Raw genomic sequence first — 12,699 nt, forward strand, 5'->3', positions numbered from 1 at the left:
CCCCCCCACCCACCCATGATCCTAGACTCTTGTCCACAGCCAGGTGCACAAACCTGGTAAAAAGCAAAATGTAGCAGTAAGATAGCCTATGTTGCTCCTTGAACTTGGACGATTATTGTTATTAATACCCTGTCCCTAAAACCAGGGGATTTGAAAGTATTTCTCATACAGAAATAGATTTGTAAATAGATTAAAGAAAAAAAACAGAAATGCTTCCTATGATGTTTTCCAGCAAAATTATGCCAATTCAGAAGGTAAAAGGTGTCACAGACATTGTCATTTGGGCTTAACATCTGTTGGCATCACTTACAATATAGCCTCAAGATCACTTTTTATTCAAAGCTGTAGCCTCTGGTTCATTTTGCAGACTGTTCATAAGAAATCCCAGTGTCATAGAAGCATGAAAAAGGCTTTTATTTCCCTCTAGGGTTAAGTCTCCCTGCCAGTTCTGGTTTTGTTTTCTATATATTTATCATGAATTCATCTGCCGACTCTGTCAGTTATCTCAGTCCCCTCTAATGCTTTCAGACATATCAGGTGTTGTACTGATTCTTTTTATTTTTCAGTAAATCTTCTGAATTTTGAAAGCATTCATAGTCCTCTAGCTCTGAGAATTGCTATTGGCAAGTTCAAGGTCATTCAGAGTCTTGATTCCCTTTGTATGTGGCCTAATTTTTCTTTCTGAAAGAAATTCTACAGTAGAATCCCTTGATTTAGGTATATTTTCATACATGGTGGTACTGAGCACCAATTGAGCCCTGTCCTTCAGTGCTGATACTGAGATCTTATTTAGAATTCCTCCTTTTCCTCACTCCTGTTTTATATATTCTCTTATTTTAGAAACCATTTTATTTGAAAGTGGAACCTCTTCACTGGTCTTTGAATTTTCCTTTCTCTTTGGTTTTTCCATCTTTTTACTTTCTTTATTTTCTGGGAGATTTCCTCATCTTTATCTTTCAGTCATTTATTGAGTTGTTAATACATTGATTTTTTTATTCCAATAATTTTTTTCTATGGATTTTTTTCCTTTTTTAAAGTCTATCTGAGAATATTAATCTGGAATTGTTTCAGAATGGGGAAGTTCTAGTTTGCAGGTCGGAGGTATTAACTGTGAATTTCTTTAGGATTATAGGGCAGGTTTGTTTTATTGAGCCCCTGATATCACCTCCTGGTGATCCTCTCAGGGTCATTACTTATTAAGTTTTCCATAAAACAGGTCTTGTTTCCCACCCAGAAGGTGTACCTTGGGAGATCTTTTAATGAGCACTGATTAAAATAAACTGACATGGAGCTGGGCACAGTGGCCCTGTAATCCCAGCAACTCTGGAGATTGGTTTCAAGTTCGAGGTCAGCCCCAGCAATTTAGCAAGCCCCTTCTCAAAAAAAAAAAACAAACAAACAAAAAAAACAACTAGAAGGGCTGGGAAGGTAGCTCAGTGGTAAAGTGTCCCTGGATTAAATCTCCAGTACCATAAAACAAAAACAAAAGCAAAAACAAAACAAAAACCTGACATGGCAACAAATGATATTTGGCAAATAGACACTGGAAAGCAAATATTCAGACTTCCTGGACAGGGTATGGTACCAGCCCTTTTCCTGAGTGTGGATAATTAAGTTATGCTCTGGAGGAGACAGATAGTCTTGTTCACTGGTGCTGGAAGAAGCAAGGCCACTTGCTTTTAGCTGCTGTCAGGCCAGCCAGTGCCCAGGAGAGCCCAAAGCATGTTCACCCAGCACTTTCTGAGTGCAATTCTTGCACTGTACTGGTGCTGACATTCCTGGAACTCTTGGTTTCACCCTTTTAAAAGAGTAAACTTCCGGTCTTCCTCCTGGTGAGGAAGGGCAGGGTCGCAGCCTGGTGGAGTCTGGAGATATAGAAAAATCTTACTGCTTCTTACACAGAAACTCAGCTATCTCCCTTTAGCCCTATATTCCCCCTCTCTTGTTCCTGTTGCCATTTCCTGAGTTTCTGAGGGCTCTATGACACAGATTGGTTGTTCCTCAGCCTTCCCACTGTTGGCTTAGGTTTCCGCTCTCTTGAGTCAGTTATTCTCCTATTTTTTCACCAGCCTCCAATACTTTATTGCTGTTGTCTTCACTCCTGTTATCTTTGTTTTTATGGGGTTATGCCTTTTGAAAATTTATTCACTGTCATTCTGGTGAAATTTACAGAGGGAACGCAAGTCTGTGTGTGCATACAGAAAACAGTCTCTACTAAATCTTGCCTTGGTGTTTAAAAAATCAGCTGCTCTAGAGGGGTTCTTGGGAAATTACTATCTGCTTCAGCATCTCCTTTTCGCATAGGGAATAACAGAGCCAGTAAACTGATGCAACTATGCAGAGTTACATAGTTATAGCAGTCAGGCCTGGAACCTACTTTCTGGATTTGGATACTTTCTATTCTGTTGTTACATTTTCAAAGGACATGTAGTTATAATACTTTCATCTTCCTCTTGCATATCAGAGAATAAACTTATGATTCACATTTCTAAAAATTTTTAATAATGATGTATTTGATATTGCTTTCTCACCACAAGTCAATCAGCACATAACAGACTTGGAGGGCACTCCTACTAATGGATATCCAGGCTTTATGTCCAGCTATGAAAAATGCCACCAGTGTGGAAGCAGTAGCAGAAAGCAGGTGGATTCACATGTAATTTGATTATTCTTTTTACCTCTTTTTAGTATACGCTAAGTTTTGTTTGTTCGCTCATTTATTCATTCTTTCACTCAGTGAATCTTTTTTGAGCTGCCCTTCAGTTTGAACACTGTTTGTTCTAGCCACTGGCAGCACACTAGTGAATGGTACAGAGCCTTGCTCTTGTGGAGCTTACATATTTTAGAAGCAAGAGAATAACCAGACAGACTGGCAATAAACAGTGATTCAGGTAGAAACCCAAATATGAACACAAATGTCAACATTTAGGAAAGCAACAACTTAGGGAATTTTGTCAGAAAGATGGAGAACTGGCAAGACTAGTCTCATCAGAACAGGAAGTCGTGTTGTTTTTAAGAATTAAATTTCTTCCAAAACTCTCACAGTAACTGAGGGGAGCTTGAGAAGAAGGGGGAAGGATTTGAATGGTCAGAAGGTTTTGCAGGGGCTTTGCTCCTTGACAAAAGACACAAGGACAGAGATACCAGGAAAGCTTAAGACTTGATCTTAACTCTCTATGTGTAACTGTATAAAAGAAGGATGGAGGATTCTGGTGAAAAGAGAGTGGGTTCTGCCTTCTGTACAGTCACAGAGGGTTCCCATCTGTCCAGCTGGTGCCTGGGACATCCTCTTTTGCCACCCACCCTTCACCTCAGCCTAACCTCCTGCTCCTTCTCTTTTCATCAGAGCAAGGCTCAGGACCTCGGTGAAACCTTCGACCTCTAAAAACACTGGGGCCTCCAAAGATGCCCCTAACTCAAAGGTCTTACTGACTCTCTGAACTATGGGTTTCTTCAGACTTCTGCTTTAAGAACACATGGTACATCTGCTGGAGGATTGTTGAATCCACGTCTGAGGGATTGGGATAGGCATGCCTGATTCAAAACTTCCACATTTCTTTTGCTCTGTGAACCACAGTGTTCCTTCCACTCTTCGATTTTTTTCCTGCTTACACATCTGAGCAGGCTCAAGTATCTTACATTTTTATAGGACTTTGGGGTTCAAAAAGTTTTTCATATGCATTTATTGTTTAAGCATCTCATCCCTAAGAACTTGGGAAGTAAGGATCTCCTTCATATACTAAAGGGTTAATTTAATGTACCTTGCTCGGGACTAGCAATTGAACAACCTAGAGCTTCAAGCTCATTTATGATGATAGCCATACCTAGGGGTTATAAAGATGGCCTTCCTCCTCTACCCAGTTTTCTCTTTCCTTTTTCCTCTCTCTCCCCCTTCTCTCATTCTTGTTGTCAGACTTTGAGTGCATCCTCTTAATCAAGTTAAAGTAAGAAACAGAAAACCAAAGTGCAGGTGCAAACAGGTTGGCCCCACTGCAGGAATATAGGAAGGAAGTAGTAAGCAGGATATTTTGAAAGGTTTTAATTCCCACCTTGGAAAATTACATTTTTTTCTCTTATAACAACATCTAACCTACCCTTCCTGGATATTTTGCATGCAAAAGAAAGTTCTTTTAGCCTGGACAATTGGGAAACAATTTTTGGAAATGATAAAAAGTGATTCAAGACCTCTAAACTAAAGATAGCCTAGTTCATTCTCCTTACAGGAGTTGGCTTGAAAATTAGTTGGGATATCAAGAAACTGACACTAATTGCTACAAAATTACAGTCAACACATAGGCCTAGAGGAAAGTATTGTTCTTTACAGCATCAAGGAATATTAAATCTAAATCACCTAGGCATATGGTTTTTAATCCTTTGCTTAACTATCTCCCAAGAACAAGATTCCATAAATTCTCCCTATAACCAACCAATCCTCATAACCAGCAAGTTCTCTCTGACTTATATCCTGTGTCTGCCATTTAAACTCGTTTCCTCATGTTTTGCCCTCCAGGGAAATAAAGAACAGCAGTCTGCTTCTCTTTGAAATCATCCTCAAGGGCAGTATTTGCACTCAATCTGCTTTGGGCTAAATAATCTAGATTCTTCTCATCTTTCTTTTAAACTCTTCCACTACTATTTCCCCATATAGCCTTTCCACGTTATTCACATCTCTCAGAGAGAATTTCTTCCCTAGGACCTGCGTGGTGAAAGGCTGAGAGGTAAGAATCCAGTTGTAAAGTAGGTTGTCAAGAGGTTGCACAAAATCAGATCTGGACAACACTGGGCTAAGCTAAAGAAATAAAACAGAAGAGTGGGCATGCCTGTAATCCCAGTGGCTCAGGAGGGTGAGGCAGGAGAATTGTGAGTTCAAAGCCAGCCTCAGCAAAAGCAAGACACTAAGCAACTCAGTGAGACCCTGTTTCTAAATAAAATACAAAATAGGGCTGGGGATGTGGCTCAATGGTTGAATGCCCCTGTGTTAAATTCTGGGTACTCTTGAAAAGAAATAAAACAGATTTTCCCTTGAGAAATTTTTTTTTCTGTTTCTTTTAACTTTTCTGGCACTGTTTAGGCTCATCCACAGACCGATATGAGATTCTCTCCTTCAGCACACCCTCCTCCTCCAGAGTATTCCAGGCACCACATGCCTCTTTCCCCTACTCACTCTCCCTCCTCCTCCAATCTCTCTTCTCTCAATGTGGTTTTAAATTTTAGGAACAACACACAAACACTGAACACATTGTCTCTTATGGTCAAGTTTGATAGTATGAGCAAGGAGCCTTCTTCAAACTTCTTCCATGTGTTGCTTAGCAACAGGGTCATCCCTCCCCATCTCCTCCAGAAGTAGCCTGATTGTATCTGACACCCAAGGGATATTTTGGAGAAAGTGGGTATTCCAAAAAGCCAGTGTCACTGTGACAGAGAGCAGAAAACCAAAGGACCCATCACAGATATCCCAGGAAACTGTTGGTTTTCTAAGCAGAATTCTAAGCAGAATCCAAGAAGAACTCTCTTGGCACATTTAACATTCTTCCCCATGATGAATTTTTCCACCTGACAATGAAAAATCTTTTTCTTAATTTTTCCAAAAGGTAAAAATAATTTTTTTAATTTGGTTATTTTGAGAAATCTTTTGCCTGTGGAAACAGCCAGAGGTAGAAGGGATAGTTTGTCTATAGAAGGAGTTTTAAACATTTCCAAGCAGATGCTCAGACACATTCTCCTTAACACCTTACTGGATCAAAGTTGATAGAACATTATGTTAACATTATGTCCTCCTGGGTGAAAGACCCTGCAATCTCAAGGGTAGGAGCTTCTTTGTTTTGTTGTTTGCAGTTTTACTTTGAACAGTGTTTCCAAGGCCAAGAGTTTCTGAAACTCTGGAAGTTGAAAGATTTCTTTTTAATGGGCACTGATTAAAATAAACTGACATGGCAACAAATTATATTTGGCAAATAGACACCGGAAAGCAAATATTCGGACTTCCTGGGCAGGGCATGGTACTGGCACTTTTCCTGAATCTGAATAATCAAGCACGTGTCATGTTCTGGAAGAGACGCACTTGTCCACTGTGGCCAGAGGAGGCAAGGCTATACGGTTTTAACCTCTGTGAGGCAGAGTAAATGAAGCCTGGAGGGCCCAAAGGGAGGGGGCTGGCTTTCCTCCTGCTTTTCTGGTGTATTCTTTATTTAAATGGGAAAGAGATTTTTAAAATGTGGCTCATGTGTAGCCACATTATTCCTTCTAATTGATAACATGAGTATCCAGCTGAGTGTGTATCAACATGGAAATTGTAAAGGAGCTGAATTCTATTTTTTTTCTTTCTTTCTTTTTCTTTTTTGGTACCAGGGATATAATCCAGGGGTTCATAACCATTGATCCACATCCCAGCCCTTAAAAATATATATATATATTTTATTTAGAGACATGGTCTCGTTAAGTTGCTAAGGCTGGTTTTGAACTCTTGATCCTCCTGCCTCAGCCTCCCAAGCCACTGGGATTACAGGCATGCACCACTGTACCCAGCAAGGGGGCTGAATTCTTGAAATCTATCAAGAGTTGTTTAGATCTCTGGAGTGTGTGTGTGTGTGTGTGTGTGTGTGTGGTGTCTGTGTGTATGTGTGTGTGGTGTGTGATGTGTATATCAGGGCTTGGGTGTAACTCAGTGGCAGAGGACTTGACAAGCATACACAAAGCCCTGGGTTCAGTCCCTAGCAGAGAGAGAGAGAGAGAGAGAGAGAGAGAGAGAGAGAGAGAGAGAGAGAGATTTGATCCTCTTCTAGAAATAAGCACCCACTCTGGGGAAAGTAAATCTTTGGCAGAAAGTTACTGACATTGAGGCAGATTTCCCACCCTTAATTACATCTACACATGAAGGGTAAGGGGCAATGCTGGTGAAGGTCTAAAATATAGTTTTCCAAAAAAAGAAGAGTAAATATAGTTTCCCTGCTTCTTGGGAATATTGACCCCCTTCTCCCTCCATCTCACCAATCCCAGAAGAAAAGATAATTAGAGGAAACACAGGGCCAGCCATACAGAAAGCACATAAATGCTCTGAGGTCGATGCAAACGTGTGTGGAGCTTAGTTCATAAAATGGGTGACAGCGAGAACTGTAACCAGACCCAGGGGCACGAGCCGGTTCTACATTTTGCAGAGCTGCTCTTTTGGCAGATGCTTTTGAGGGGCCCCCCCGAAAGGGAATGGAAGTTACGGGCTCGAGTTCCTGTACTTGGAGGGCAGAGCATTTGCTCGGGTGTTTTGTTTTAATGAAGCAGAAGGGAGGGTTGCTTATCTCCAGCTGATAGATGTGTATTTCAGCATGACAGGAAAGAGCGGGCTCATTCCTAAACAAACCTGGCCCTCTGGGGCTTCCTACATTGGAGGGGGGAGAATGCTTACAAGAAGTTTATGGAGTTTGTGCTCTGATTTTTTAAAGAAAATGCAGTGCATTTCTTTGGAGAGCCCTGATCACTTTTCCCTACCTAAAGCCATTTTTTGAGGGTTGCGCTGAGGCCAGTTTTGCTGAAGAGAAGACTAATTCTAGGGCCTTTTGCACTGTTAAATGCAAACCATGTGTGTGACCCGAGGTTTCCTCCCTCTCCACAGCCCTGCACATTTGGCACAAAGAATGGGTTTAGCTGAAATGCAGCGGAGTGTGTAATGAAAAGTGGGATGCTTAATGTGTTAGGAGATACTCTCGTTGCACTCAGCAACGAACCTCAGCCTGGAAGGAGGGTGTTTGCTGGCAACCACTGCAGTCTTTATGTGCAAACAGCTAAGCCCCTTCCCCAAAAAGTTTTTCCCATAGCAGCCTCCCTCCCCTTCTCACTTCCTAGGTAGGTCGTATGCTTGGCACACAAGACTCTCTGCTGTTGCTAGGGCACAATCTAGACTTCACCAGCCCAGTTTTAAACAAGAGCTTTCAGAAAATAAGGCCTCCAGGAGTTAAGGTGTAGCTTATTGGAAGAGCATGTGTTTTTGCATGTACAAGCCCCTGGGTTCAATCCCTAGCACCAAAAATAAAAAGGCTCCCAAACTGCCAAGTTTTCCTTATTATAATTTAAAGGTCTCAGCCTCCAAAGTATAATATCTTTATAAGAGAAGGTACAGCATTTCCTAAGTTCAGGTAGGTACTGGTCACTTGTCCTACACAGTCCAGATGTGTGTGGTTTTTATTCAAAGGCTGTAGGCTCTGAAATCCAGGGCATTTGTCATCAACTGTCAGAGGTCTTAGCCACTAAGATTGCCTGTTAGCCAACAGGAAAACCCTCCTCTTTTCCCTGTGCACGAGACTTTCAAAGCAAAGCAACAAGCAGAAAAACCTTATGAGGTAAGGTCTTCCAGCCATCCAGGACCTGGGCCAGTTGCTTCTGCTTTGGTTGAGAAAAAGAATAGATAAATGGCAAAGCTGGGGGAAAGATTCTTTTCCACACACGTAACATGCACCTTCCTTTGCTTTATTTCTTTACTAACTACAGGGGAGACAGCAGGAAGACAGCAAGTCCCCACCTCCCCACCAGCCTCTGAAAACAGCAGTGCAGCCCACAGCATCGGTAGCACTCAGAGCACACCCTGCTCCAGCAGCAGCACAGCCTAGCCAGACCCAGCTGGGCCCGCAACAGCTGATGGTGTGCATCCAGACTCAGAAGGCTTGAATTTGGTTCCATTGTAAAGGGAGAGTGAATTTCAGTGTAAAGATCACCTGTTGTATTCACCCCTCACCATGGCCAATGTAAGCGTGACCCCTGGACTTCTGTAACACACTAGAATTCATGTGCAAAAGCTAAGATGGTGGCCTTCTCCACCAGCCCCTCACAGGCTGCGGGGTTTTCAATGTGAAACACATGCCAGTTTTTTAAATGCTGCTTTGTCCAGGTGAGAACATCCATAATTTGGAACCCTGAGTTTTTACCCAGACTCAAGGAGATGGTAAAAGGATAACAGCTAGACAGCAGATTCAATGAGGAGATGTGGCAAAAGATTCTTTTATATCTGAACCAAGACATAAAACAAAAGAAATGCTTTAAGGCTTTCTAAGCGCTCCTCCATGTCTAATGGGCATCTTTGGATGCACACTTCTGACCTGCCATGCCTTGTGGGGTCTGATGTGTGGTTAGCTGGGTGTTGACTGCCCTTGGGGACTGCATCCTGCCACATGTCAAGTCAACATTCCTTTCTTGTGTCTTGGGCCAAAACCAGTGCTGACTGCCTTGTCAGCTTCCTGTGTCTCCCCACACTTACACACACCAACTACAAAAATGTCTTAATGCAAACTTCGTATTTCATATAGGCATATAGAAATTGAAGATAGACAAAATCTGGAACTATTGATCTGTGTCCATCTCCTACATTTTTTTCCCTGATAAATTAATGTCTAAATTGGGGCAAGAGTCAGTTGTAAGTTGAGGAGAAATTTGCAAGTTGATCTATGTATATGCATATGTAAGTGGAAAGTGTATAATATGTCATGTGGCACATTTTCTCAGTTGAAGAAGAGAAAAATTCATTCCCCTTATGAAAATGTTCTATGATTCCAGAGTTGGAATTTACTCCTAAGTCATATTTGGTAGAATGAGAATTTCTACTCAAAACACATCAACCTTTCTAATAAGCCCCTTTGTAAAATCCAAGCCCCCATGAGACACAAATTCCTGGCAGATCCTGTTGGAGTCCTATAGGTAATCTGAATAGCCTCACCAATTCTGCCAAGACAGAGCTGCAATAGGGTGAAAGGCACTCATTTGGATTGTTTTAGTTCTCTTGCCTTAAATATATCCCAAACTCCAAAAGGATTTGAAGTGAATGTCATGAAATGGAATAATATGATGCCACTTTGCAGCTAAATAAAGCTCAGCGATACCTTTATGCTAAAAAGAATGCCAGAAGAGGATTCCCACACCAGATCATTTACTTCTGAAGATAGCTTCAATGCAAGTTAAATAGTTTTCTTTTTCCAGAATTTCCCCCAAATGAGTTAGGATTCCATAAATAAAACAAATAGATCCACCCCAAAATATTCATAAGCAAATCTCACTGCCCTTAAAAATAAAGCAGTTGTGCCTGGTCCTCTGCAAATGGAATAATAAATGCTGATGAAACTCAAATCTTTAGGGAGTATCTACATGTATACAAGTAAGAGGAGATGGAAATCACTATCATCCAGTCATTGAGTACTAGTGATTGATTAGATAGGTGTAGACATTCAATCAAGATAATTTTAATCAAAGCAGATTACTTTAGCACTGAGATTTCCAGGCTACCTACATTGATAAGTTGAACTTCTTTCAGATTTCCATGTATGCATTGAAGACAACACAAGACTAGAGAAATATTTTCCTTTAGTTTATTCTTTTTAACATAAGGGTATCAGAGTGGAGGACCTGGATTACGCTACCTGTGTTTGAAAATAATGCGCTTTGCCTAACCTTCAGCAGAATGTATTGTTTTAGCATATTCTATGTATAAAAAAATTTAAAGATGTCTTCAAAGAAGACTAGAGTCTTTAAGTCACTTATAGCTATATTTTACTACAAAAAGTGTATAAAGATATATTTAAGTGTTTTAGATAAATTTAAGTTACTCCCTATGAAATGTTTAATTTCAGTTACTGTGAATTCTTTCGATCAGTTCTTTGCTTTTTAAAGAAACCCTTTCCGTCTTATTAAAAACAAAATTAGCTATGAGGAGGTATTAAAAAATTCATTTCTTAGATGGACAGGGTTAAAAAAAACTTCTGTAATATATTTAAATGTATATTTTTGAGAGAGATACTATGTTGCCAATGATTTTATAAATAATTTTAATTAATTTACAAATTTATAGATGCACACCCAAAGATTTTTAAAAGAGAGTTAGAAAGAAAAGAAGGAAAAAAAATCACCTTTTATTGTTTGGGTCTCATTGTCAGAAGTATTATTTAAAGATCAAGAAATCCCATTCTAAAAATGAAACCTGATCCCATTTCAGAGAGTGAATGTCCTTAGGTATTTCTGAAATGTTTCTAAACAATGAACATTAAAAAAACAGTGTGTTTTCTCCCCAGCTTCTTATTACAGCATTTCTGATTGCTTCATCTTCACAGTTTTAATACAAAGTACAAGTTCTACTTTTATAACATGTTCTGCAAGTTTCTTTAAAACTGTTTTTATATTCCAGTTGAACTCAATTCTATCTGCCAAGTCATATGTTATTTCTGCAGGCTACGCCCGTAATTTGCAAAGGCCATTTTGTTTTGTTTGTGGATGCTGAAGCTATTGTTGAAAGGCTCTGAACTCCAAGGCAGACGTCTGTGTAACATCCTATAGCTTCTCACCATGTGGTGTTCACCAGCTGTTAATTCTGTATTTTGAAGTCAGAGATCTCTCTGTCTAAGCTGTTTCTATAGCATTTTCTAAACACAAAATGGTCTTTCCCTTGTGTGGTAATAAGATTGTAAATCCATTTCCTGCGTGTGTTCTCAGCGGGCATGACTGAGTGTGTGTGGGGCGCGCACACGCGTGCCAGTCTTTTTGTACTGTAACTACCTCATGGTTTGAATGATGACTGTACTGCTGGTTGTGTTAACAGAGCACATTTTGTTGGGTGAGTCCTGTATGCGACTTTTTTTCTTGTTTGTTTTATCTAGGGGTTGTTCATGAAACTGACAGATGTTTTTCTAAAAAGGACTATTATCAATTTCCAAATACAATACTTCTCTCTTCTGGTTTTTCCTGAATGAGCCTGATTTTGTTGCTGTTTTTCATCAACTATGAGGGTAAAAAGAGTACCCTGAAAATCCCTGTGGCCAGTCTGAACACCCCTGTTGTCTTTTTTTCTGTCAGTGTGTCAACGATTTTGTGAACATGCTTAGATGTATAGTTTTGATAACCACAGTTTTAAGTCCTTTATCTGTGCATAATAAAAAGATATATATCAATTATTAACGCGTGTCTTGTTTGTTTGGTCATCATTAATTTCCACCCTCAGACTGATGGCACCGCTTTCTCACTGTGACTTTCTCTTACCTGTATCATTTGCTACATTGATGGGGAAGATGATGGTGGAGAAAGGCAAAGAGGCCTCTGAGAGCAGAGGGGAGGGTGGACAAAGCAGAACACTCTGGGCCTTCTATCAATTGCCTAAAGTCAAAGAAAGAGAAATAACGTGTATTTAGGCTCTTCCATTTTCATCCCCCTGAATACTCCAATGCTATTCCACCATTCTGGTCTCAATTTGGAGCCACCCTCTCCCAGTTGCCCCAGACAGAAATCTAGGAATCTAACTGGAGCCTCTTTGCCTTCCCCATCCCCAGATTCCTAAGTCATCTTACCTCTGGAATACCTTTCTCCAAACCATTGCCTTATTCCCACTTAATTCTGCTTTTACCGACTGCCCAAGAGCCATTACCTCCTGAGCTGATTTAGCCACAACAGCCTCCAAACAAGTATGCCAACTCCCCCTCTTGCTTCTCTCCAGTTCTTTCTCCACCACACAGCCAAACGAATCCTGAAAACACTCAAATCATGTTACTCCCCAACTTGGACCCTTTAAGTAATTCCCCTAGTTTGCCTTCAGGATAAAGTTCAAACTCCTAAGCATGGTTCAGATGAGAGTCATCTGCTTGCCTTCCAGCTACCCCTCTCATCTCTCTGGAGCTCAGTTCTGTTTGGCGTGCTCCCACCAGACAAATTTATGCTACCCAAACAGTTTTCTTTCACTAT

The 12,699-nt window shown here is 40.5% G+C and overlaps 1 protein-coding gene across 4 annotated transcripts in view; it reads left to right on the top strand.

Annotated features, from left to right (window-relative positions):
- The window catches only part of Tgfbr3 (transforming growth factor beta receptor 3), a 186,858-nt gene extending 174,936 nt beyond the window's left edge, over positions 1-11,922 (top strand). For all 4 annotated transcript variants that reach the window (XM_015500893.2, XM_015500894.2, XM_048814463.1 and 1 more), the window contains one exon: positions 8,479-11,922. In XM_015500893.2, coding sequence (XP_015356379.1) covers positions 8,479-8,597 — 119 coding nt within the window. In that variant the 3' untranslated portion in view covers positions 8,598-11,922. The remainder of the gene's footprint in view (positions 1-8,478) is intronic.
- The last annotated feature ends 777 nt before the right edge of the window (positions 11,923-12,699 follow it).

Source organism: Marmota marmota, unplaced genomic scaffold, assembly GCF_001458135.2.
Source record: "Marmota marmota marmota unplaced genomic scaffold, marMar, whole genome shotgun sequence".
NCBI lineage: Eukaryota > Metazoa > Chordata > Mammalia > Rodentia > Sciuridae > Marmota > Marmota marmota.